The sequence below is a fragment of the Triturus cristatus genome, chromosome 5_2, assembly GCF_964204655.1.
Source record: "Triturus cristatus chromosome 5_2, aTriCri1.1, whole genome shotgun sequence".
NCBI classification, from domain to species: Eukaryota; Metazoa; Chordata; class Amphibia; order Caudata; family Salamandridae; genus Triturus; species Triturus cristatus.
Window position 1 is genome coordinate 364,256,372 of NC_140588.1, and position 25,619 is coordinate 364,281,990.

General features: G+C 45.8%; 1 protein-coding gene across 6 annotated transcripts in view; it reads right to left on the minus strand.

Annotated features, from left to right (window-relative positions):
* The window catches only part of LOC146823014 (syncytin-2-like), a 109,685-nt gene extending 89,091 nt beyond the window's left edge, over nucleotides 1-20,594 (minus strand). For all 6 annotated transcript variants that reach the window (XR_014962117.1, XR_014962119.1, XR_014962118.1 and 3 more), the window contains exon 1: nucleotides 20,417-20,594. Coding sequence is in view for 1 of the 6 variants with exons in the window: in XM_085607199.1 (XP_085463325.1) it covers nucleotides 20,417-20,510 (94 nt within the window). In the remaining 5 variants the exon portion in view is untranslated. The remainder of the gene's footprint in view (nucleotides 1-20,416) is intronic.
* Between the last annotated feature and the right edge of the window lie 5,025 nt (nucleotides 20,595-25,619).

A 25,619-nucleotide genomic window follows, 5' to 3' on the forward strand; every position in this document is an offset into this window, starting at 1 on the left:
GCCCCCATGGAATTGAGATCCCGTCGCAGACACCAGTGTGACCATCTCCGCCAAGCTGACCTATATTGCTTGATCGTAGAGTCGGCCCAAGTTCTGTTGATGAGTAGCGTAGCTTGTGATGAAAGGCCTGGAATGTCTCAGCATCCCCTGTAATCCTTCCCTCCACACCATCAGGTGTAGATTGCTGTCCTGAACTAACCGGTGCAAGTTGCTGTGATAAGCCAAAAGCTCTAAACAGTTGATGTGCAGCGCCCATTCGTCTCTTGACCATGGTCCTCCGGTGGTAACCTCTCCACACAGGGCTCTTAAGCCTTGATTGCTTGCGTCAGATTCTATGACTAGATCCGGATTAGTACCAAAGACGGCCCTGCCGTTTCAGGCCTGCATGTGGTTGAGCCACCAGCGGATTTCCATCCACGCTTCTGAGGAAAGACTGACCTACTGGGCATAGGTCGAGCCTCTCCTGAGATGCAATGCTTTCAACCACTAGAGCACTCTGTAGTACAGAGGCACCAGAAACTTTGGCTGAATAGACGATGAGAGAAGTCCAACAATTCTGACCAGGTGCCGGAGACAAACTGTGTCGATCTTGAATCCCAAGAAAAACAATTTTTGTGTAGAAGTAAACTCTGACTTCTGACAGTTGATAATAAACCCTAGGTGCTGAAGCAGAGATATTTGTCAATTATTACTGTCTCTCTAGTTTGGCGGGATCCTGATGCATAAGCAAAATGTCATCCAGATAAATAATGAGTCTGACTCCTCTCTCTAGAAGCCATGCCATGGCTGGATTGAACACCTTGGGGAAGGACCATGGTGCAGAGAAGAGACCAAAAGTGAGACATTAACCCGAAGACCTGTTCCCTCCACATGAATTGCAGAATGCATTGGTGTGGGGGAAAGATCTAGACGTGAGATAAGCATCCTTCAAGTCCAATCTGACAAGCCAGTCATTGAGGTAGAGGATATCCCAAAGAATGTGAATCCCCTACATTCTGAAGTGACGGTATACCACCCATCTGTTCAGCTCACACAAATCGATGACAGGGCGGAACCCTTTCTCTTTCTTTTGCACCAGGAAGATGTTGCCGAGAAAACCCCTGGTATGGTGGGTTGTGGGGGTGATCATCCTTTTTGTAACAAATCTTGGACCTCTTACTCGATTACCTGCTTGCCCTCTTGTGAGAAAACTAGGGGTCGAGGGTCCTGGCCTTGCCGGGGGTACTACAGAATTCTATGTGGAAGCCCTCCACCATTTGCAGTACCCATGCATCCCTGGTGGGCGATGCCAAAGTCCAAAGGAACCATTGTTTCGTGCCTCCCACCTTTGGTAGGGAAAAAGGGGAATCGCTTACCGTTATAGCCCCCAGGGGCAAAGTTGGCTCCTCGGAAGGCACCTTGACCACTTCAATGGTTGCCCTGTGAGGAGTAGAAGTCTCCAAGCTTCCTTTGGTCCTACCTTTGCTTGGATCGCCGGTTCTGGAACTTGTGAGAGTTGGATTTATAGACGTGGCCGGAGGAGCACCCCCTACCTTTTGCAGCCCCACCAAAAACCTTCTGGTTGAACACCTTCTAGATAGACTGATGGGCCCTGTCCGGACAGGAAAAAAGCGTAACAAACTTTGTGAGGTCCTTAATGGAAGTATCTCTTAAGAGACCCCCATCTGCCACTGCCCCGACCTCCTTGATTGCCAATTCCCCTAGCTTGGGGTCAATTTTATTCAACAAAGAGCATCAGCGCTCTGTGGATAACGCACAATTGGCATTCCCCAGAAAGCATTGACCTCGCTGGGCCCAGTTGGAAAGGAAGAAGGGGTCAATCAGCTCGCCAGATTCACGGGCTGCCTCTAGCATATTGAAAATCTTTGTAAATGGCCCCCGGACATCAAGGACCTTGTCTTGGTCAGATCTCCAGCACTGATCAAGACCATTGTTTGGGGTCCTTGACAAAGGTCACCATTTCGCTGTCAGTCTCTGGGGTTTAAGCCACCTTGCCACTCAAGGAAGGTCTTGGGCACTCCGCCCTTAGCAGTCCCCTGACCTCGTTGTCCATAGGCTTGTGGATGCGGGAAGCCACTTAGGTCACCACCGTGCTGGTGAGAACCCAGTCCACTGAGTGGGGGTGATAAATATTGTCAGGAACCAGCAGGTCCTGTGTACTCACCGCATCTTGCGGAGTAGGTACACCCTGATCATCCATGTAGGATTGGTAACAGATTATTACACTGGCCAATGCCTATTGTTGGCAGAGTGGTGGAAAAACCTGTACCGATATCAATGCTTGCATTTACAGGTAGTGGTGCTTGTTGGGACTAGTACACACATACACCCTCTAATTACTGTGGCTCGATATGGAATACGCTCCGCGGCCAGACAAATACTCAGCTGAAGCCAAAAAAGAAACCTGACGGGGGAAATGCCCAAACGAGTGTGACAGAAGCAATGAGTAACCACTGTCTGTATGTTTGAGACTGCAAAATGGACTGGGTTCCCTTCGCAGGGAATGGGGCGACAGGTCACGCAGGAGAGAGAATGCCTGAATGCAGACGCTCAGTCCACGCACGCTGTGCCCCCTGCAGTGGTAAAAGGTGTAGTGTCCTGCTGGACACACTCTAGTGTTTAACCCTGTGCCTCAACCACACTTTACACCCACCCATCACAGGCTTCACCAGTCAGGTGAACCTGTCAATAAAAGGGGCGAGTCACGTGCTCCTGACCAGTTCTACAGTATAACACTTGGTGTCCGTGTGGTCATTATTTAGCTATGTGGGCTTAAAGGCCCGCCAACATTACATTGGCGATGAGGGGGCTGTGCCCGTGCGTGCAGCAGCCCAGCAGATGGGGAAGAAGGGGGAGAGAGCTTCCCGTGGGAAGGGCACCCCCTGCGAGTATGCATGCGAAGAGCCCCGGGCCTAAAGTGAGTTGGAGAAGGTGATCGGGATCCCACCCCGCACCTGATGTGCCCGCAATGGCATGGCGGGCCATGGTATGCGGAGAGACCGCGTGGTGAGGGAAGGAGGCTGTGGCGTGACCTGTGCCACCAGCCTAAGGAAGCCCGAATGAAGAGCGAGCTGATCGGAGCCCACCCTCATCGGTCATGCCGACCCACCGGGCAGGAAGTCAGGAGGTCGGACGGGGAGCTGCGGCGAAAAGAAACGCCGTTGCAAGCTGTGGCTGGTCAGCAGGAGCCCACCCCGCATCTGAGGCCGAAGGTGAGCCCGCTGCAAGGAGGACGGAGAGTGGAGTAGCTACCCACTCCTCTGCCCCCTGCGAGGAAGAGTGACTGATGCCTGGTAGAGAGCTGGCCGTCCTCGGCGCCAGCCCATGCCCCAGCGCGGTGAACAAAGTGGAAGAAGAGGTGGCGACTGCCGTATATGTGGGCGAAGGTGGGAGCAGCAGCGAAGCCGTGGCATGACCTATGCCATCGACCTGCCGCGGCCCTATCCGGGAATCGGAGCGGGAGCCCACCGCGCATATGAACAATCCGAAAGTCTGCGTGGCATGAGGTGAGCCCACGCGGGTGCAGAGCGAGAGAGGCACCGAAGAGTCACTGGGTGCCGTTCCAGCCCCCTCCTCCCCTGCGCAGCCCGGGTGGAGAGAGTGCCTGCTGAGAGGGGCAAGAATGGTGAAGAAAGTGTGGAGGGCTGGCTGCTCCAGTGCAGCAATGAAGAGAAGTTGAGCAGCACACTCGAGGACGCCGAGAAAGCCTGTGTGTTTCACCCTCCCCCTACGCCACCCGCAGTGAAGAGTGCAAAGACTTACCGGTAGACGAAGGGATACCTGGCGCCAGTCAGAGGTGACGCCCGCGGCAGGAATAAAACAGCGGAGGCAGACCCTATCACTGCAATCTGATGCCAGTCCAAACAACTGTTATAAAAGTGCAGAACGGCGAGAAGGCCGCCAGGCGAGTGAGGGAATGTAAGAAAAGACGCACTGTGGAGAAGTGGAAGGTCTCCTGTGGAACCCTGCAGCCATTGGGAATGGTGTCCCACCCACAGACAAAGTGACTGCAGGAGTGAAGTTAGCACCGGAAGGTGAGCCAAAGCGACGGAGCGGCTGCGAGGTGAAAGTGGCACTGAAGTGAAGTCTGCAGCGTGTGCCCAGCTGGGGGGTCCAATCCTGGTGAGTGTGAGACGAACAGGAGTCCCGATGCAGGCCTGTATGAGCCTGGGACATAGCCAGAATGAGTGCACGAGGCCCACAGCATTGAGAACCTGCCGAGGCTCGTGATTGGGAAATAAAGAGACACTGCCATTGTGTGGCCATTCCGAGTATTGCACCCGTGAAAGAAAGCATGGTGCAGAAGAGACAGCTTTGCAAGGGAGAAAGTGCAAGGGCCAAACCCAGCAACTCGGGAGTAGCAAAGGCTGATGACAGCTGATGGGGGACGGACTGACTGGTGTAGCCTGCACTCAGAGCCACAGGGATGGCAGCCAATATCCTTGTCCAAAAAGGATGACAAGTGAAGTAAAAGGAAAGAGTAACACACTGGGAACAGTAAAGCTGATACGAGAAAATGTGCAACGGCATAAGCGGAGGGGGAAGACCCCCACAAGTGACCCTGTAAGGAAACCTCAAAAGACAAGCTGCCAGGTTGTATGTGATTTGCAGTGACACCTACTGGCCAGGGGTGGTCATTGCAGGACTGATGACATCAAAGAGTAACACGCTGGAAGAACAGGAATGGTTCAAGACAACAGCCCAAAGCAGTAAGTCTCAAAAGGGACCAAAGGAAGTGCTCAGCATCCGCGCCCAGTGGCGGAAGCACGACACAGCAAGCACACGGAGAAAGAGCGCAAGGAGAAAACGTTGCGCCGAAGGTGTACCATAGATGGTACCAACTACAGCCGAGAATCAGCACCCTGCAAGGGTGGGGGTCCAGGTAGTCACACCCTGACTCACCCTGTCCAGTCAACCTGCCAGAGGGTCGCGGAATAGTCGACCTGCCAGACGGTCGCAAGGAAGAAGCCGACCTGCCAGACGGTCGCAAGGAAGAAGCCGACCCGCCAGAGGGTAGCAAAGAAGACGACCTGCCAGAGGTCAGAGGAAGGAGATGACCTGCCAGAGGTCAGGGAGAGAAGTGACCTGACAAGGGGTCCGATGATATTGATCTGAAGATAGAAGTAAGGATGAAGGAGGTCGCGATGACAGGTCTGGTCACCGAGCGAAGTGAATGCAGTGTCCTAGGGGGTAGGACCGGACCAGGGAGGTCTATGTGAAGTGCACGTCACACGGAGAGGCCTGGTCAGTGATGACAAGTAATAAGATGGGACCAGACCGCGTCACGAAGGAAGAACGTGAAGAAGGAAAGAGAGTGGCAGGACGCCACGCAATGAAGGAAAAAAAAAACATGTTCATCATCCAAGTGCATCAAGGATGTCAAAGGAGCATCGCACCACCCGAGTGGATCCCAACACTCCAGACAACCTGAATTCAATGAGGCTAGTTACCCAGGAACCTTCTGTTGGTGCAGTTCAGAACACAAAATCTTCCCCTGCTTCCACGGACGGAATGATTTCTCGGTCACACGCACATACATACATCACACGCTGGTGGGGCCCATAACACCAACATTCATTCTTTCAAACTATCCGTGCCTACAGAGGGATCTCAGATCCCGAACTACAGCTGTTCACTTGGATAGAGGAAACCACATCTACTGAATTACCCTAACAGTGCCTCCATCCGGAGGTCGATTAGATCATTTAGTTGTTTTATAATTTGTTAACTCGCTAAACTCTTACATTAAACAATACCCATTTCAAAGAAATAATCACCCGACACAGTTCTTCAAATAATGATTTTCTTTATCTAATTAAAATGCAGGTTAAATCCTAATAATGCAATATTATCTTTTGTCATATATACCTATTCTGGCTAATTGTCGTTTTCTAAGTCAGAACTGGTCCTCAGAAAGTTCATCAGAGTCCTAAAGTCCCGTCCTCTTCCGTCAGCATAAGAGCAGCATGGGGTGTCGCATAGAGTAGCATCTCAGAGTGGCAGCGATGTAGGTGTCCCTTCCCTTTCTATACTACTAATATTTATACTAAAATTTACATATAACAGTAACATTTTCTTTATTCCCAGGCCACTGATTGGCTGAATTCGAATACATCTCAATACATTAGGAAACATTTTCAAATTTTCTCATGTGGATGAAGATCTACAATAGGCGTATGGGAAAGACTGTTCCCAGGTCAAAAAATGTATCAGTCCGTTGGAAATAGGTGGATGTCGTTAGTTCATTTTTCCCATTGGCAACAATTGCTTTATGTTCAGGGACATTGGCACCTCGCCCAGGGTAGTCTTCATGGGCATGGTCTGACAGGTCATGGAGAGGACACGAACGAAGTCAGTGCAGGCGCCTTTCTCCATTGTTCAAATGATGAAGTCATGTACTTTAGTTAGGATTCAGTCGGGGCATCTTTTGGTAGGCCAGAATAGTCAACTTTAAACAAAGAAACACAAAATCGTAATTAATACATGGAAATGATTAAAACAGTGTTATTCCCTTGCTAATACCCTTATGTGTATGCAATTATCTAGCCATATGCAACATTCAAAGCCGTTAATGCTGGTTTATTTAAGCGCAAATCACATTAACACTGCCTAAGCAACACTTATCGTTTTAATATGCATACAAACTTAGTTTACTTATTATATTAGCCATGCCAATGCTTTCCCAAGTGTATTCTCTTGGTTAATAAGGTTGGTTTAGTACCATCACGTCATTCAATTAGTTATTAGAATTAATTATTATTCGTTTTAATATAAACTTATATAAATGGATTGGGTATATAAAAAGAAAACATTTTACCCGCTCCATAAATCCCCCCTTTGGTGATTTTATCACCACAAACAAAACCCACAAAAAAATCAATTTATTTCCCCTTTTACGGAAATTCAAAATGTTTTCTTGCGCAATTAAAATTCTGTTTCCCTTTCATCTTCTCTTTTGGTTTTGTCATACATACTCTCCTTCCATTCCTCCAATTCTATTTCATTAAGATCGCTTTCTGGTTTCTTTTCCTTCTTTTTGTAAGTTTCTCGTTTAACCTTCTTTTTATTCTTCTACGTCTACAACACATACATCCTAATCTAAGTATTAATAATACGAAAATCACACATGTTAATGGAAATAATATTTTCCCTATTATAGTACTACCTAATTTACCTAAGAAAGCTTTAATAGCAGCCATCTTATTACTAATTCTAGTCCAGATACTTTCAACCGCCAGTGGTTTTATTTCATCATGCAATTCTGTAATATTCTTAATATAGACTTTTAGATCTCTGCTTTCATCAGGAATGTAAGTGCAACAATGTTGAACTTTCAGCATTCCACAGACTCCACCCTCTTTTGCCAATAAGATATCAAGGGCAAGTCGATTTTGCATAATCATAGCACGCATGGCAACCAGTTCAGTGTTTACCAAGAGAAATCCTCCAGCTGTGCTTGTTGATAAGCGATCCACTATGGTGGACAACTTCCGAATATTATTTGCATTCAGAGATATTCCCACTGCTGGTATCAAGGCTCCAAAAATATCACCTACAATTTCTAACCAGGTCTCTCTTCTGCTACGCATTAGTAGGTTATTTGGTCCACTATTTTCTACTCTATCCATGTGAAAGATCTTTGGAAAGACCAGGCCAACATAACATGTGCCATACCAATGGTCGGGCAACCTGTAATAAGCCTTGTTCCCACAAATATAGTACAGTCCAGGGACAACTGGATCTTCTCCGCCTCTAAATCCCCATCCAGATGCAATAAAATATGTGCCATGACACTCACTTGTCCCTATATAATAATAATCATATTGGGATCTTTCTCTCATAATGCATAATTTGCCCTTCTGTGGTGAATCTATAGCTATGGTTGGTCTAGCATCACCCTTTGTCTCCTTCTTTCCATCTATTTCCCAAATGTTTTCCCCTTCCTTGTGTCCATCAGCATTTTTGTGTATTTTCAATCTCCTCTCTTCAACCATATCCAGAAATGTTTTCTCTTCTGTCTTCAAACTATAAGTTAAATTGTTCTTAAAAATATAATCTAAAGTTAGTTCTTTAGTTTCTATAAAAATCTCACCTAATACATTAGCAACTTTAGCTGGATTTAATTCACTATTCATGGGCAATTGTCCAAGAATGTTATCTATATTAGACAAATTATATTCTAGTTTCCCTACTTGATAAAATATACTAGTTAAAACGCTACATGTTATTCCATAAGTTGCTGGGAGGTGATGATAAGTCACCCCTTCTGAAACAGAGGCAGGTAATTGCATACATACGTAGCAATCCCTTACGTCCATTTTTTTTACATATTCATACAATAATTTTGAAAAAACATTGCTAGAAAAATCAGTTATAGACCTATCCTTGTGCATGTGCTCAGTGCTTGTTTTAACTGGAATTACTTTTTGTGAACTCTTCACTATGTTAGTCATATTCTCTGTATGTCCCTCTAGTGTATCTAAAGTTACTTTGAAAGATCAAAAGAGCAAGTACGCTCCAAAGAAGCATTAATAGTCCTGTACAACAACATGTCTTGCACCATCTTCTCATAAAGGTACATCTACTCTTGTTATCATCTATGTTAGCCATCTTGTTAAAATTAACCGTGTCTTTTGACTTAGCCTCTTCTACTCCGCCTCTTGTAGCTTTCCTACAAGAGCTAAGACCTTATCAGGTGATCCAAATACTTCAATTTCTTATTCAGTCCTTTATATTTCTACAAGGACCTATTTGAAATTACTCAGCTTGGCCTCTCGTCGTTTTTCACTTCCTTCTCGTCATCCACATACAGAATTTCCTGATCTTCCGCTTCTTCTCCGATATCGGATAAGATAACTCTCAGGATTTCCTCTGTTTCTTCTTCCTTTACCACTCTCAGTAAAGTCTCCTCTGGATTTCCTTGACTATCTGCCTCTCCTCCTTGTTCAGGCAGTGCCACGTACGTCCATTCAGGTGACTTATACTTCTGGTTTGGTTTTCTCGATCGTTTGTTTGCTTCAGACACTTCTGTCTCTCCCTCTTTCTCTGGGTGCTGACTGGTTACTTCATTCACTTGTTCAGCTTCTGAGGGTTTGACTCGTGTCAATCGATTTCTCAGTTTCTTAATTTTAATTGGCCAAAGATCTCCTTTAGCATTCCTTCTTGTTTTGCCGTCTTTGCTGTTTCTTTCCTCAATCCAAGTTCTCTTTCTTAGAACTCGACTCTCTGGTATTTCAGTTTCACTGTCTTCAAATTCTGTCTCATTTGGTTTTTCTTTTTCAACAGTCTCTTTTTCCACCTCTTGTGTTAGCCCTACTTCTGTCCCTCCTCGGGTCTCCAGCACGCAATCTTCCTGCTGACTACTTATCCCTAGCTGTGTGTTGCAGTTCCCTACACCTCCTCGGGGGTTTTACGCAATCTGTCCCTCTCTCTCTGTGACTGTCCTTTCTTCTCTTTCCAATATTCTCTCAGGTGGAACTTCTCCTACTCTCTCATTTGGTGTAAATGTTACTTCTGACTGGACATTCTTTTCTTTTCTTCTTTCTGTGCTCACCACTGGCGTTTTGTTCGCCTCCAGAATCTGAACCATCTGAAATCTGCAATCTTTTCCTCAAAATTTCTTCTCTTGGAGTCTGGACTAGTCTCGGCTCATTTTCCCCCCTTTCAGGATTTTCTTTTGACTTTATATTCTCATTGCCTGACTCATCACTTGATTCTGATTCATCAAAATATTCTTTTCCAATGCTATCTGCTGGATTTGGAACTCTCAAAGTGTGACTCGCGTGTATCCAATTTTTCAAACCAGCACACATCACAGCAGTTGTTGTGGTCAAGATGACTTGCCTTGGCATTCCCCACCTCGGTACCAAGCAATTTCTTCTTCTGTGGACTTTTATTCTCACAGGGACAGTAACTGCTTCTAGATTTTTTGTCAATTCTCTTATTTTCTCTGTCAGCTCTAATGTGGTTTTTGCTAGTTCCCTGGAATTTTCACTCTCTACCCTATGTTCTTTTCCCCGTTCCCTAAGAGAATTCCTTCTCTTTACCTCCGGAGTCACATCTTCTGCCTTAATGATTCTCAGAGTCTCCCTCACTGGTGTATCTGCGGTAGGCTTTTCTGATTCCTGCCTGTACGGAGGTGGGCTTTTGAAAAACATATCATCTAGGACATCATCATCTGTCTCGTTTGCCCCATACCTCCGGGTTTCTACATGGTTTTTCTTTTCTAGGCATTTTCTTCCCTCACTTTCCCCTACAGTCCTCACTGGAAACAATCCTTCAGTCATACTTGCGTCTCGCCACCTTCTCATTCAATCACAGTGAGTTTCACGATCATTTGGCCGTCCGAACATGTATCGATACCTACTGCCATTTCTCTGTTTTTCTCGCTCATGCATCTCATCTTCCCACTCTGTCAACGCCTCAAACTGCGTAGGCCTAGGCCGCGGATCTAAGCTCATCATCCTCTCCCGTAAGTTCCTTAATATTGCCAAATTAAAGGAACCATCCTCTGGAAACGCTAAAACTCCATCTTCCTTGGTATACTTTGCCCAATTGTCTAACCAGATGCAAGTATGGTACCCATATTTTGCAACCATGAAGGATGCGGGGGTCTTTGCTGGAGAAAGTAATTGTCCTTCCCTAGTCACAATCTCTTTGTCTTTCACAAACCAATTTCTTAATTTACTGAACAAAGACTTTTTCTTTTTCTCGGGTGAATGATAATACATCTTCCTATCTTCCGTGAACCCTTTAGTCTTTTCTGCAACTGTACGATCTTTAGTCCAATAGCAACGCGACTCTTACTCACGCACCAATCCTGGCGCTTCTATGTCACTATTACAACCTCCAATCCCTGCGCGACTCACACTAACGCACCAATCCTGGAGCGTCTACGTCACTGACTAGCTGTCCAATCCCAGCACGGTCCTCCTGACGTCAGCAGTCGCTGCAGCAGCTCCTGCTCCTGACTCCTGTCTCCAGTCTACCCCTCCTTTACAAAACTACTCGGTAGACTTTGTTTCAATTTTACAATACTTGTTAGTTACAACGTACAAACATCTCCATTGTCTGCTCCGCTAACCACAGAATAGCAAAAGACCTTTCCCACGAGAATTCTGTTTTCCCGAGAGTAGCGCTTACCTCTGCCCTACTACAGAATCATTACGTCCGTTGGCAAAGTAGCGCATCCCTCTACTTCACCCTTCTATCAAGCATCAATTAACTGTTTTCTCCAGAATTAAGACACATAGTTGGAAACGCAATGCTCCTGAGAAATAAATCCAGAGTTCCGCAATTAATCCGAATGCTATTTCATTCACGCACTTTCACGCAAGAAAAATATAGTTCATTTACACAGAATCCTGCCTTTCCCGAGAACAGCGAACAGTCTGTCCTACTACAGAATTATAACATACGTTAACAAAGCAGCGCTTACCTCTACTTTGTCCTTCTAACAAGCTCAGAGAACACCTGCTACCTTTTCAGTGATCAGCGTTATCGGTATGCCAATTGGTTTCCTGGTACCTAAGACTAAAATTTCACAGGTAACCCTTTGCTATCATTCACACTTTCCTCACACAGAGAATTTCACTGATGGCAACACACAATGATGCTGCCGAATCGAACCCAGACAATGCGCCGTGCAACTTCAATTGTCACACGTTTCTTCCGTGTACCTACGGGCAACCACAATCCCGTCTTTCCCGAAAGCAGCACTTACCTCTGCTCTACTACGGAACTGTCATCAATTCCCGACTTCCTACCTCCCAGAAGCCGTACAGACAACATAAAACTCAATACGACTTCAACATATAGTGTTAGTACATTCATCAATACCAATCAATAATCGATAAGCTATATACATGCCAAAATCATCAAACCAAAACAATAAAAACCATCTCTAGCTACCAGAAATACTGGTGCAGTTCAGAACACAAAATCTTCCCCTGCTTCCACGGACGGAATGATTTCTCGGTCACACGCACATACATAACACGCTGGTGGGGCCCATAACACCAACATTCATTCTTTCAAACTATCCGTGCCTACAGAGGGATCTCAGATCCTGAACTACAGCTGTTCACTTGGATAGAGGAAACCACATCTACTGAATTACCCTAACAGTTCCTCCATCCGGAGGTCGATTAGATCATTTAGTTGTTTTATAATTTGATAACTCGCTAAACTCTTACATTAAGCAATACCCATTTCAGAGAAATAATCACCCGACACAGTTCTTCAAATAATGATTTTCTTTATCTAATTAAAATGCAGGTTAAATCCTAATAATGCAATATTATCTTTTGTCATATTTACCTATTCTAGCTAATTGTCGTTTTCTAAGTCAAAACTGGTCCTCAGAAAGTTCATCAGTCCTAAAGTCCCGTCCTCTTCCGTCAGCATAAGAGCAGCATGGGGTGTCGCATAGAGTAGCATCTCAGAGTGGCAGCGATGTAGGTGGCCCTTCCCTTTCTATACTACTAATATTTATACTAACATTTACATATAACAGTAACATTTTCTTTATTCCCAGGCCACTGATTGGCTGAATTCGAATACATCTCAATACATTAGGAAACATTTTCAAATTTTCTCATGTGGATGAAGATCAATAGGCGTATGGGAAAGACTGTTCCCAGGTCAAAAAATGTATCAGTCCGTTGGAAATAGGTGGATGTCGTTAGTTCATTTTTCCCATTGGCAACAATTGCTTCACGTTCAGGGACATTGGCACCTCGCCCAGGGTAGTCTTCATGGGCATGGTCTGACAGGTCATGGAGAGGACACGAACGAAGTCAGTGCAGGCGCCTTTCTCCATTGTTCAAATGATGAAGTCATGTACTTTAGTTAGGATTCAGTCGGCGGCTATCTTTTGGTAGGCCAGAATAGTCAACTTTAAACAAAGAAACACAAAATCGTAATTAATACATGGAAATGATTAAAACAGTGTTATTCCCTTGCTAATACCCTTATGTGTATGCAATTATCTAGCCATATGCAACATTCAAAGCCGTTAATGCTGGTTTATTTAAGTGCAAATCACATTAACACTGCCTAAGCAACACTTATCGTTTTAATATGCATACAAACTTAGTTTACTTATTATGTTAGCCATGCCAATGCTTTCCCACGTGTATTCTCTTGGTTAATAAGGTTGGTTTAGTACCATCACATCATTCAATTAGTTATTAAAATTAATTATTATTTGTTTTAATATAAACTTATATAAATGGATTAGGTATATAAAACGAAAACATTTTACCCGCTCCATCACTGTGTGCTCCGTAAACCTGAAGCCTGCCGAAGAAGAGCATACCCGAGCATTGGATCATCCACCCTTGGGGTTACACGAGGCTCGGCCGTGGCCCTGTTGGGAGTTCCACAGCGACCCCTCAGCGCGCCTATGAAAGGCCCGCACAGCCCACGCGGTCATGTGGCGATCCAGGGGCAAGGGCCTCGACGGAGTGCCTGTGAGAGGGGAATCCGAATAGGAGAGATGCAGCAGCTCCACGACAGGCAAGGGAAGCATGGAGGTCACAGTTGAAGATTGGGCATCTAAAGACAATCCGAGGAAGGCACTGACCCAAGTCCTAACGGCGAGAACATCCAGGCTGATAACACCACCCTCTGCGGCCACTTGAGCGACTTGGCTGTGGGTCCTGTTGCCAGTTCCTCAGCGACGCCTTTGCGCAGCCTACTCAAAGCCTGCACAGTCCACACAGTCCCATAGCAGCCCAGCAGGGAGGCCCTCCAGGAGACTCCAGTAAGAGAGGAGTCCAAGCAAGAGAGGCAAGTCTGAGAGACTCCAGTGAGAGAGGAGTCCAGGCAAGAAATGCAAGTCAGAAGCTGCTTGGCTGTCAGGAGCTTGAAAAGACCATCAAGCACAGCGCCTGCAAGGAAAGGCCTCTTGTACCGTGATCATCTCCAACAACTAAGGTTTGTCGTCCACCGGACTCTGAGCGCCTGCGAGATCTCCAGAGTGGACTCCATCACTGCTCCAGATGCACTGATAGTTGAACTTTGTATATAGACTCCAACACAGCGATACCAGGCTGGTCTGAACGATACCGCTGAGGTGGATTCCAGCTTCCTGACTTTGTGGTCCAGACTTCTAACACCATCCAGCAGATCGCCTGAAGAGACTCATTTGGTGCTGAATATTGTTGATTTGCCTTCTTACAGGTTGGACGTTCATTTGTTTCTTTTCATTAAAGTTTGGGAGGGATGTAGTGTCCTGCTGGACACGTTCTAGTGTTTAACCCTTTGCCTCAACCACACTTTACACCCATCCATCACAGGCGTCACCAGTCAGGTGCCCTGTCAATAAAAGGGGCCGAGCACTCGTGCTCCTGGCCAGTTCTACTGTATAACACTTGGTGTCCGTGTGGTCATTAATTAGCTATGTGGGCCAGTGGCGTAACGAAACTTGAGGGGGCCCCCCTGCAAAGCACCATGAGGGGGCCCCCCCAGCGGCCCGGACCACCACCTACCACTTTGCCCCACCAACGAAATAAGCAGTCACCTAAAGCCGTATTTTCAGCACTTATCTGTGCATACCTCTAACAGCAAATATAAATAGAATGCACTTTAATGGTCTTCTGGGGCTGCCTGAACGATGAGATCCATGACTGATAATTAAAGGGAACAAAGACAGAAAAGTCACATTACAAACTGTTTTATTTATAACCCTATTTAGTGCCAAGACGAGGTCTTTCCAGGCTCTTTAAACACATGGCTGGCATTTTTCTTTTGGCAACCCTACTTTATATTCCTTCTCATGAAATGCATTCTCACACTACAGCAGTAAATGTACAATTTATGAAGTAGGACTGTTATGAGGCAACTCACTGGTGCAACTAACGCCGGCGAGAGAGTGTAGTGCTGCCTGTGTGCGCTACAGCGCTGATGGGGCCCCTGGAGGCTGGAAAACGGGGGCTGCTGGGGGCATAGCTGCCAAGGTTTCAGATTGCCATGTGTGACATTTTCATGATTTCAGTGTAATTATGAGTGACATTTCAACGATTATGAGTGACACTTTCTTGCGAGTAAAATTAAGCAATGAAGACGATCAACACATATAAATATCAGAAATAACACCACAAAGACTGTTCCGGTAGAAACACGTCAGTCTTTTGAATAAACTTTTGAATAAACTACTACGGCAACTATATCTGAGAATGTGAGCTTTCCTCTGTGTGTGGCCATGATGCAGGGCTGTTTGCATTTTTATAGTGGGACATGCTCCCACTGCTGAGCACCATCCCTGACAGGTGGATGCAATCGGAAGACTGTAGTCCTTTCATATATACATATTTATAGCCTTTCTTTCATGCATCCATTAATCATTATATACATGGATCAATCTACACATTATTTAAACTATTCATCCTTCACTCTTCCCAATCTATCTATTCTTCACCCTTCAATTCATTCACCCTTGAAACAATTGATCTTTCACTCTTTCATCCATCATTTCAACATTTCCTCTATCAATTCTTCCACTACTCTATTCATTAATTCTTTCATTATTCCTTTCACCCTTCCATCCTGCCTTTTCTCCCTTATTTCCTTTCATGTTTCTTTCCTTCCAGTCTTTCTTTCTGTTTTTCTTTATATACCCATCTGCTATTTCACATCCTTAATTTTTCTTTCGCTCATAATCACTTTTTCTATGTGCCCCTTTATCAAGGTGTTTCCCCTAATTTCTCTTTGTCTATTTCCTTGCTCCATGCCAGCCTACCACCTACACCCCTCTCTCATGATATAACCTAGCAGTATTATTCATGTGCACCTTGTATGCAAGGCTGAGAGAAGAGGCCTAGAAACACAGGAGTAGATTGTTAGTCAGAGGGGGTGTAGGGCGGGGCAGGAATGCTGGCACAAAGGGATTTTAGGGTTTGAAATAGTATAACATTTTCAGAATGACAGCCATAGTGAAATTGCTAACTGAACCCCTAGTTTATAAGATTAACTAAAATGTACAAGTCACTTTTATTTGCCAGTTAAATATAGGCTGGAAATCATATTGCTAGAAGCAAAGTTGTGCTAAGTTATCGGGTGACATACCAGTGTGTGAGTTATACACACAGGCATTTTTATGCATTAAAGTATTTTACGCTGTTACACGTACGATTCCCAAACCCATAAAATATTCGAGGTTGTTGCAAACTTCTGTCATTAACAAATTCGATTTAAGGGCATTGACTTGCTAAAAACACAACATCCCGAAATCATCCATTCGTCTGAATTTTGCCACTTTTTTTTGCAAACTAACTGCTAAAAGCTAATCCTTGACATCTGCCCCGTTGCTCCCTCCTTGCCGTACACCATATGTTTATTTGTGTGAAGTAAGTGAGAGCCCATGGTGTTTTCAGTTATGACCCTCACTCCCCCCAGTGATTGTTTTTGTGCAGTGAAGAAGTCTCTAGTATGTGAATATGTGCAGTGTGTAAAGCCCTATTGTCTCTTGAAGGTGGTGTTTAGGGATAGCTGGCCTCTGTATGTACCATAAGCCCATGAAGGAATAGACCTTCGCATTCAAACAGATATACTGCTAAAGGAAAATATCCATTCTACGCTACCTATAGGGCTATAAGCAAAGGCCTACATTTTGGCATGCACGTTACTGGCGGACAGAGTATTTAGTACCTATTTAGGGGCAGCTTTTCGTATATACAGTGTTTGCAGAGATGTTCTTTGTGTTTTCCTATATAGGTTTACTATGCTAGTGTTCATGGGCATAAGCATCCTTAGTAAATAGATTCTAAGTGATTGTGTTGCCTTGTTAGATGGGTTTTCGGGCTTGTATATGCATTGTTGGCACAGTGCCCATGAATTGTTGGTATAGAGCCTTCATACAGTTTGGCATGATGACTTTGCTTTGCATGTCCAACGCGGGTGGCAGTCGAGATCTAGGGCAGGTTTGAAACTAATGGCTTGTTTTGTAAGAGTCGATGACTTTGCTACAGGGGGCTGCGTTCGAGCGCCTAGAAGTCACTAATCTCATTGAACTACCAGAGCAGGCTTCAACACGCTTGCAAAGTGGGACAGGGCTGGGCGATGCACGACCCCACGCAGGTGCAGAGGATCACTGGTGCAGCATCTTTGCACTCACCACCACTGGGTCAGCTGCTGTGACCCGGTGGGGGTATCAGCACAGTGCCAGGCCTGGGAGGCCCCATCACTGCTGCATAGCTGCCAAGGTTTCAGATTGCTATATGTGACATTTTCATAATTTCAGTGTAATTATAAGTGACATTTCAACAAGTATGAGTGACACTTTCTCCCGAGCAAAATCAAACAATGCAGACAAGGGAAACATAGATATCAGAAATTGCATCCATTTGAGCAAAGAGAAGCTCTAAGAAGATCTTAAAACATCTGCAAAGCATCAGAAATGAAAGGACACTACCCTAGTGCCTTGTAATGGGTGGGGGGGGGTAAAGTGTTTTCTACTTATTCACTGTGTCTCGCCTTGGTCTGTTTTTTCTCCTTTTTTGCATTTTTGTACGAATAATGACAAACATCACAATGCAAAGAAAATTCAAAGCCAGCGTGAAACACTCCTACCCGACAATGAATATATAGCGGTCTCTTGTGCACTGTTTCTCCCATAACAGACATTCAATGAAGTAAGTATATTTTATTGGAGAGCTAAACATAATTTCTGGGTACCACTATTAGCTTCATACACTGATGCTTTAATTAAAACAGGCATTTCAAACGTTCATTGCAAACTAAAAAGACCCCCGGGGCCTGCAAATGTGCACGTATCCCTACATATGTAGCACAAACAGACCCTCATTAGTCTCTAGCCAAACTACCCTACCTCATATAGCTTTCTACGAGTTCCATACCTTACAAAATTCCGTTTTTCTTTACTCACCACTTTTAACATTTGTACATTTCGAAACTCACTGCCGGCAGCGTCTGGTGTGCCATCACTATGCACTAACCCAGCCTGCACTCACACCAGCATGGATTGCCATCCTGCATGCACGCATGGTCTAGACCTCGCCGGTCACACTTCCAAATCCCGGACTGGATCTCCGTCCTCCTGTACTATCCCAGTTTGGATGACCTTCATGTAGGGGGATACCTCCTCCTCTTGGGCAATGCTCAGTCTGCCTCTCCTCTGCTGCCACCTTCCTTCCAGTCTGTGTAAGTGCCACCAAGGGTGGGAAGCCCCACAGCTGATAGACTAATTGTAGCTGCCATCACTTTGTTGTGTTCACCCCCTCTCACTCTCTAGTCACCCCTCCCTGGCACCCCGAGAGCCCATTCTTCATATTTGGCCCTCCTTCACCTTGGAAAGGTTGTCCGAGTCAGTGAAGAACTGTGTACAGTGCCCTATCTTTCTAAAGCCCTCTCGGTGCAGGTTCTGTTCTGTGGGGAGTTGCGGTGTACATAGGATGCACCTTATGTAGTAGAGGGGCCCTGGTTGTAGATAGGCGCTGTGCACAGATGGTGGGACACCTGTGAATAAGTGCTGTGTACGCAGCATGCTTATATGCAGATGATTGCAATGTCGAAGGTTCCCATCTGGAAAAACGATTTGTACAATGTGTGCCCACCTATGAATAACAAAAGGTCCCCGGGAGTTCGTTAGCAAGAGGATGCGCCCCACTTTCCCTTTACAGAGGGTGCTGCGGACACACAGTGTCCATAAACAGAGGAGCGTTCTCTATACACAAGGTGTCAATTTGAAAAACCACGTATACAGAGGCAATGTGTGCAGAGCTCAGCTGCTCACCTCCAAAGGAGTGATGTGTGCACACGCGCCACCTATGGATACATAATGCCCACCTTCAGATAAGTGCATGTTCACAAGATGCGTACAGCTCACCCCTACCGGGAAATAAGAATGTATAATCAATGCGCCATCTGCAGAGAACCTCAGTAGGCGTTTGCTTGCAATCAAAAGCAACCCAGTCTGGCACGAGTAATCACCAGAACCACTATAATGGTCAAGTAAAGCTCAGATGTGACACAGACAGTGACATAATGTCAACAGTAGACATCGATGTGGGCAAAAGTGCGTGCAACCCCGATGCAGCAGCAGCACAGTCACATACCAATGGTTCTACCAGACACAGCCCTCACTACGGGTGAGGATGACCATTCTGCAACTGTTGCTACAAATACAGCAACAGCATTTCACCGTGTGGCACTAATGTGCCCTTACTGGAAAATGCACCACTTTCCTGTTACCTGACGACTTACGTTTCGTCTCTCCTCCCAGAATCCCCTGAATCACAGTTCCTGGAAGCCAAAACCACAATCCTCTCAGTTTGTGCTGTTGTTATTCTGCCCCCAGGCTTACTGAACCGGCGTGACTCTTCACCGGTGAGGACCGGCCCTCTCACCGGACCGCCATCTCCGGACTGCATGATGCAGCAGGGCCTTCTCCCTCACCCAGTGCCCTCGAGTCGGTCGGCCCGGCTGATCCGAAATAAAATACATAGCTGCCAAGGTTTCAGATTGCCTATGTGTGACATTTTCATAATTTCAGTGTAATTATGAGTGACATTCAACAACTATGAGTGACACTTTCTTGCAAGTAAAATCAAGCATTGAAGACGGGGAAAACATATAAATAGAAGAAATGACACTAATTTGTGCAACGAGAAACTCTAAACAAACCTTCAAACTGCAGCAAAGCACCAGAAATTGAAGAGCACTTAACTAGTTTCCTTATTTGGGGGGGCTTCCTGAAGGCTGTGTGTTGCTGTAGCCAGGCCCCAGGTTCAGGGGTTGTGAGGGAAGGAGGAAGTGTGAGAAGGCTAGATACATGGGCTTGCTGCTTGGAGGCTGTGTGTCGCTGAAGTCAGGCCCCAGATTCAGGTGTTTTGAGTGAAGCAGAGGGGTGTGAGAAAGCTTTATTGCTGCCACTGGTTTTGTGCCACTGAATACACGCCCCATAAGACCCCTGAAAGGTCTGAAGGATCCAATGTAATGCAATCATACGGAGAACAAAAAGTCATAACAATTGAGCAGCTCAAAGTATCTGGGCATATGCAGTTGTACAGTGCAGCTATATGAATGGGCATGCAAAGTTCTGGCAATGAACGTTTAACATGACTAACATTGTAATTACCAGCAATATGGTATTAATAGAGGTGCGTGTGTTTTTCAATTAATGCACGATAGAAGAATTAAACAATTCACAACATAGCAGGTTATTCAGAACTGTAATATGGTTGTGCCAAGTAAACATCCCCAAAAAGTACACCATAGCACCACTTGCTGCCTCGGCAAAACAACTGCCATTTATTACGTCAACTTTTCACAAAACCAGCAATAAACTCTAAACCAAGCACCGAACAAATAAGAGATACACTCTGCCCACAACAAAAACGCCGCTCCCCTCTCTGCCGGGAGCAGCACAGCAGAGTCTAAACCCATGCCCCCTCACCTCTCTGCTCACAACGGCCATACATGTACGGAGTCCCCAACAGACGGCAACCAGCAGGGCCTCCAAGTAGAGAGGGAAAAGGTTTCCACAACATCTTCAGCTGCCGCCGGAAACCCCTGAAGACAGGGCGCAAACGCGGCCGGAAACAACTGTGCGCGCGCTGCCGCGCCGCGCTCCATTTAATTATGAACAGCCTCCGGGGCCCGGGCGTGCGCACCAACTATATAATTAATTAACAGGCCGGCGGGCGTGCGCACGGCATCATTTAATTACTGAAGAGGCAGCCTGGCCGTGGTGTACGATGCTGCGCGCACCATTTAATTTATGGGGAGGGCGGCCGGGCGTCCATGAAGACTCCGCTGAGTGAGGGGGCCCCTGGAGCGTGGGGGCCCCCCCGCACCGCGGGGGCTGCGGGGGCCTGTGTTACGCCCCTGATGTGGGCTTAAAGGCCCCATTACAGAAGGCAACCGCAATGCGTGGAGCTGCGTACAAGGCTCCTGCTGAGGGACACACTGCCACCTCACGTTCAGCAATGGCAGTCCCCAACAAACAACGAATGAATAGGCATACATACTGTAAATAGCCACAAAAACATTTTTTAAAGCTGATAACATGCAATAAAGCAGATAAAGAAAAAACACTTATCTGGCTGCTGAGCAGCAAAAAAATAGGAAGTGCTTTTCTTGGTGGATGTTTTACATGGCGGACTCTGGTTGGATTGTTGAAAGTACAAAAACAAAGACTAATGGGATTTGTCGATATAACCTTGGTTTTGGCTACTGAGGAGTAAATGGGGAAAGTTATTGCATAAACTGAGCCTCCGGTCCAGATAGAGAATTAGCGGAAAATGTGTAATAAAATTGAAAGTGTTTCCAAACCGTGGGTTCCAAATATTTGTTTTGCCCAGGGCCCCAAAGTCCTTAACATGTTACACTGTGATGTCGGTCTTCACATTACAGCGCCCAGCCTTTGCCCTGGACCAGTGAATGTGATGTAAAAGGGGGAAGTGGGCAGCAGAGCAGGGAAGCAAGTAGCAGGATCTACAACGATGGAGTGTACAGCGATGCCTGCAGCTCCTGAATGCTGTGGCCTTTTTTTCAAACGTTCCGTGTTGAATGTGATTGTGTTGGACTCCTGGTAACAGACACTATTATGCTATTTTCAGGTCTGGCGTTAGCCAAGACATGTTGTTTTTACTAAAATTATATAATTAAATACATACTCCTAAGCATGGTCACTAGAAGTTTGCGATTCTGCATTCACGGCATTTTTGCATAAGTGGTAATTTGATACATTTCACACATAATTCATGGCATGCAGAATTTGCAAACTTTAACAAAAATATCTTTATTTCTAGCTGAATCAGCTCAAAAGTGACTGAAAAGATGGCACATATGTTGCTGCACATTGGCACACCCTTTAACACGCAGTGACTGGTCACCATGCTTTTGCTGATTGCTGCATTTAGGTGTTAAAATGATATTAAGCCCTGAAACCTCTGCTCAGACGATCTTGACTCTAAAAATAAGATAATAGTAAAGTATCACTTCTACAAAATGTGCTGTGTTAAGCTGCATAAATTGTCTTTTCTGGATGTATAATTTGTTCCTCTTCTGTTGCGTAATTTCAATGGCCCTGCTATATAGGTTTTCAGCAGACCTCTTCCTCCATTGGTCTGTTTTTGTGTCACTCGCATTTTTTGTCCGATCCTCTGCAGCATATGGCATGGGGCAATGAGTCAGCCCAATTCAGCCATTGGCTGACTTCACTGTGAGTGGCAGCATTCTTCCCTTCCACATGGAGTACTTTCACAGACAAAGTAGTTCCCTTCAGTGGCAGGGATTATTATGGCAATGTGTGCTTTTTTAAATAAAAAATCTTTTTGCTTTGAGCCATTTCTTTTTACATTGACAAGGGCCCAACAGCTTCCCAAAAATACAGTTTTGCAAAAACCATTTCAAAAGAAAACAAGCATTGACAAAGCCAAAAGCTTGATAGATATCCCTTGAACTAGTGGCTCGACCAAAGCTTGTATTAAGATGGCTCACACAAATATCAAGCATGTTACCGACTCATCTCATTAATGGATATGTTTGCCTGAATTCTGATTAATTTAGTATTGTATGATTAACAGAGTTGAATGGAATTCAGCAACCTATTTCACTGGAACAGGCTGGATTGGAGCCTGGCACTACATTGTAGACCACTGTCTGGTATCGTGGAGCATCACTGTTATACCTGGCACATTGGCGTGAGTCTCCCTTCCATTTTTTGCTGTGCCTCATGTATTTTTTGCTGGTGTTAGTTGCTCAGGGCACTGTGCCACTGCTGGCCAGTGCCAAAGTGCAAGTGCTCCCTTTTGTAAATTAATGTATGATTTGTGATTCCATGATTGGTTGGTTTGGTTTACCTGTCAGACCCTAGTACAGTGCACCAGGAGTGCCCAGGGCTTGTAATCCAAATACTGCTGGTGGGCTTGCAGCACTGGTTGTGCCAGCCACAGAAGCAGCCTGTAAACATGTGTCTAAGGTCTGCCATTGCAGAGCCTGCGTGCAGTCTGGTACTGTCATGCTGACTGGGCAAGTGCACCCACTTGCCAGTCCCTAAACCTTCCCTTTTCTTCATATCAGACACCCCTATGGTAGGCCCATGGGCTGGGTGCATTGTAAGGATAAGTTAGGACATGCACCCTGGTGTGTGTGGCATGTTCTAATAGTGAATTACAGCCATTTTCGTTTTTCACTATTGCAAGGCTACCTGTTCTCCATAGGCCAGAATGGGCAGTTTGGTTATTACATTTTATAATCCTAACTGACTCAGAGAACATGGTAGAAATTCGAATTTAGTATGCCTGAACTCAGGATGATAAAATACATCTTTTAGTAAAGTTGGTTTTAACATTCTGTGTTTGAAAATGCCACTTTTAGAAAGTAGGCATTTTCTTGTCTAACCATTCAAACCTGCCTCTGCTAGGCTGTGTGTATTCCTTTGTCGGAAGTTTGAGTGACAGGACTGGGGAATTCCAGGAGACAGGGGGAGGTGTCCCAGTGGTGAATAGAGAGATCTGCATCCAGATGGGTGGGAGGAGTTGCACCTGGGATCTGAATAGGGATGTGCCTGGCTTCCACAATGTTGGCTCCACCTCCTGGGGAGCGGCTGATGTCTCTGCCCTGCACAGTAAATGAAGAGAAGGAATCCTGTCAACAAAGTACTCCAGAGCTGTACTTGCCTTCCACAATACTGGCTCCACCTCCTGTGGGGCGTCTAATGTTTCTGTCCTGCACTGTGAAAGGAAAGGAGAAGTCTGGTAAACAAAGTGCTCAGGAACTGGTTTGGACTGGGCTACGGCCCCTCTGCCTTCAGAGGACAAAGGTTTTCTGGGTATAAATATTGGGACCCTGATCCCAAGAATTTAGTTCACTTTGGGAAAACAAGAAGAACCTCTGCTGAGGGAGGAACCAGAAGAAGCTGAGGAGGAAACTACCCCTGAACCTGGGGGATTGGCCTGCAGTGGTTGCCTTACTGCCAAAGAGAGGAGAAAGGAACTTTGTGTGTACTTTTGCTCAACTTGTGAAGGATCTCCAAGGGCTTGGAAAAGAGCTTGCCTCCTGCTGAAGTCTCAGGAACAACAGACTTCAACCCCCAGCTCCCCAGAGTTCTTTGGAAGTGCCTGCTGCTGTTGTTGGGCCTTCTGAGGGACTGCGTGTCGCAAGGAGCTGGAAGCGCGACTCAAGAAGGAGAAGCGTGCCGCCGTCGGAGCTGTGGTCGTCGCATCTCGTAAAGTGTGTCGCCGCTGCAGCATCGCATTGAGCGGAAGCGTCTCGCATCATCCAGGAAGTGTCTCGCAACGCCAAAGAAGCGTGTCGCCATCGCAGCCATCGTAGCTGACGCATTGCACCGCATCAAGAGAAGAGTCTTGCATCGAGGAAGACGCGTGTCGCCATCGCAGCCATCGTAGTTGTCGCATTGCACCACATCAAGAAAAGCGCCTCACATCCACGGAGAAGCGTGCCGCCGTCGGAGCTGCTGTCGTCGCATCGCATAAAGGGTGACGCCGCTGCAGCTAAAGCATCGAGTCGAGTCTTCTCTCAACATCGGAGAAGCGTAACGCATCTGGAAGATCTTCACGTCTTTATTTCTTTGCACCAAAAACGTCATCGCATCAACATCGTTGCAACACTTTCATTGCCCTGCGTGTCGCATCTAAAAGACAAGTATTTGCTCTGGGCCACCCTTATATAATAAGACATTCCACCAGGATTTGTACACAATTTGAAGCTTCTTCATTGTCGTAAATAGGTAGAGGTGGAGGTTTCCAATAACCGGTAGCTCACCCATGAGATCATAATTTAAGGAGAGCTGCATAGTGGCCACAGCTCTTTTTTGCCTGTTTGTGGCAGGCCTTATAGATGCTATTTCTTCTATTTCTGCAAAGAAAAATTAACTCCTTCCAGGACTATTGTTAAATAATGATTATTATTATATGTGTATTTGTAGAGCACCCACCTACCCAAACGTGTCTGGAGCTGTGGGACTAAGGTAAGAAACTGCAGCTGTTGAACCACTCTCAACCTTTAGGACAGAACGATTTTGAGAAGACGATGGACGAGGAGATGATTAGTGGTAGAACAAATCTTTAAAGGAGGAAGTTCCAGCGATTGGGTGCAAGGAACGAAAAAGAAATCCCTGCAATGTGGCTGTGTAGGAAATGGGAGGGTTAAAGAAGAAGAGAATATCGGTCTGACCAGGATGTTAGTAGAGTACTTTAAACAGAGTTTGTTTACCTGTGGAAGCCAGTGAAACTCTTTAAGATGAGAAGAGATAAGAAGAGATCGGGGAATGAGCAGGAAGGCCAAGAATGAGCTAGGTGACAGAATTTCATACAAGTTCAAGATGCTGCAGCAAACAGGCCCAGATAGAAGGTGTTACAATAATATAAATGAAAGTGAGGGTCCGAACCACAGGTTGTCTATAGTTATCCATAAAATACAGAAGCAAGTGCTGGTGACTTTGTAGGGTTGATATTTAAAAGCGCAGAGCTGAATCGAAGATGAAGTCAGGGTTTCAGACTGATGTCCATAGGATAGGGGCAGAGATAAGTTCTGTTGGTCACCCATTGGAGTTGTTGAGGTCATTACGCCAAGGAGTTCTCCAATCCTGCAGCTGCTAATAACTACATCATCCCATCCCAAGCACTCTGCAA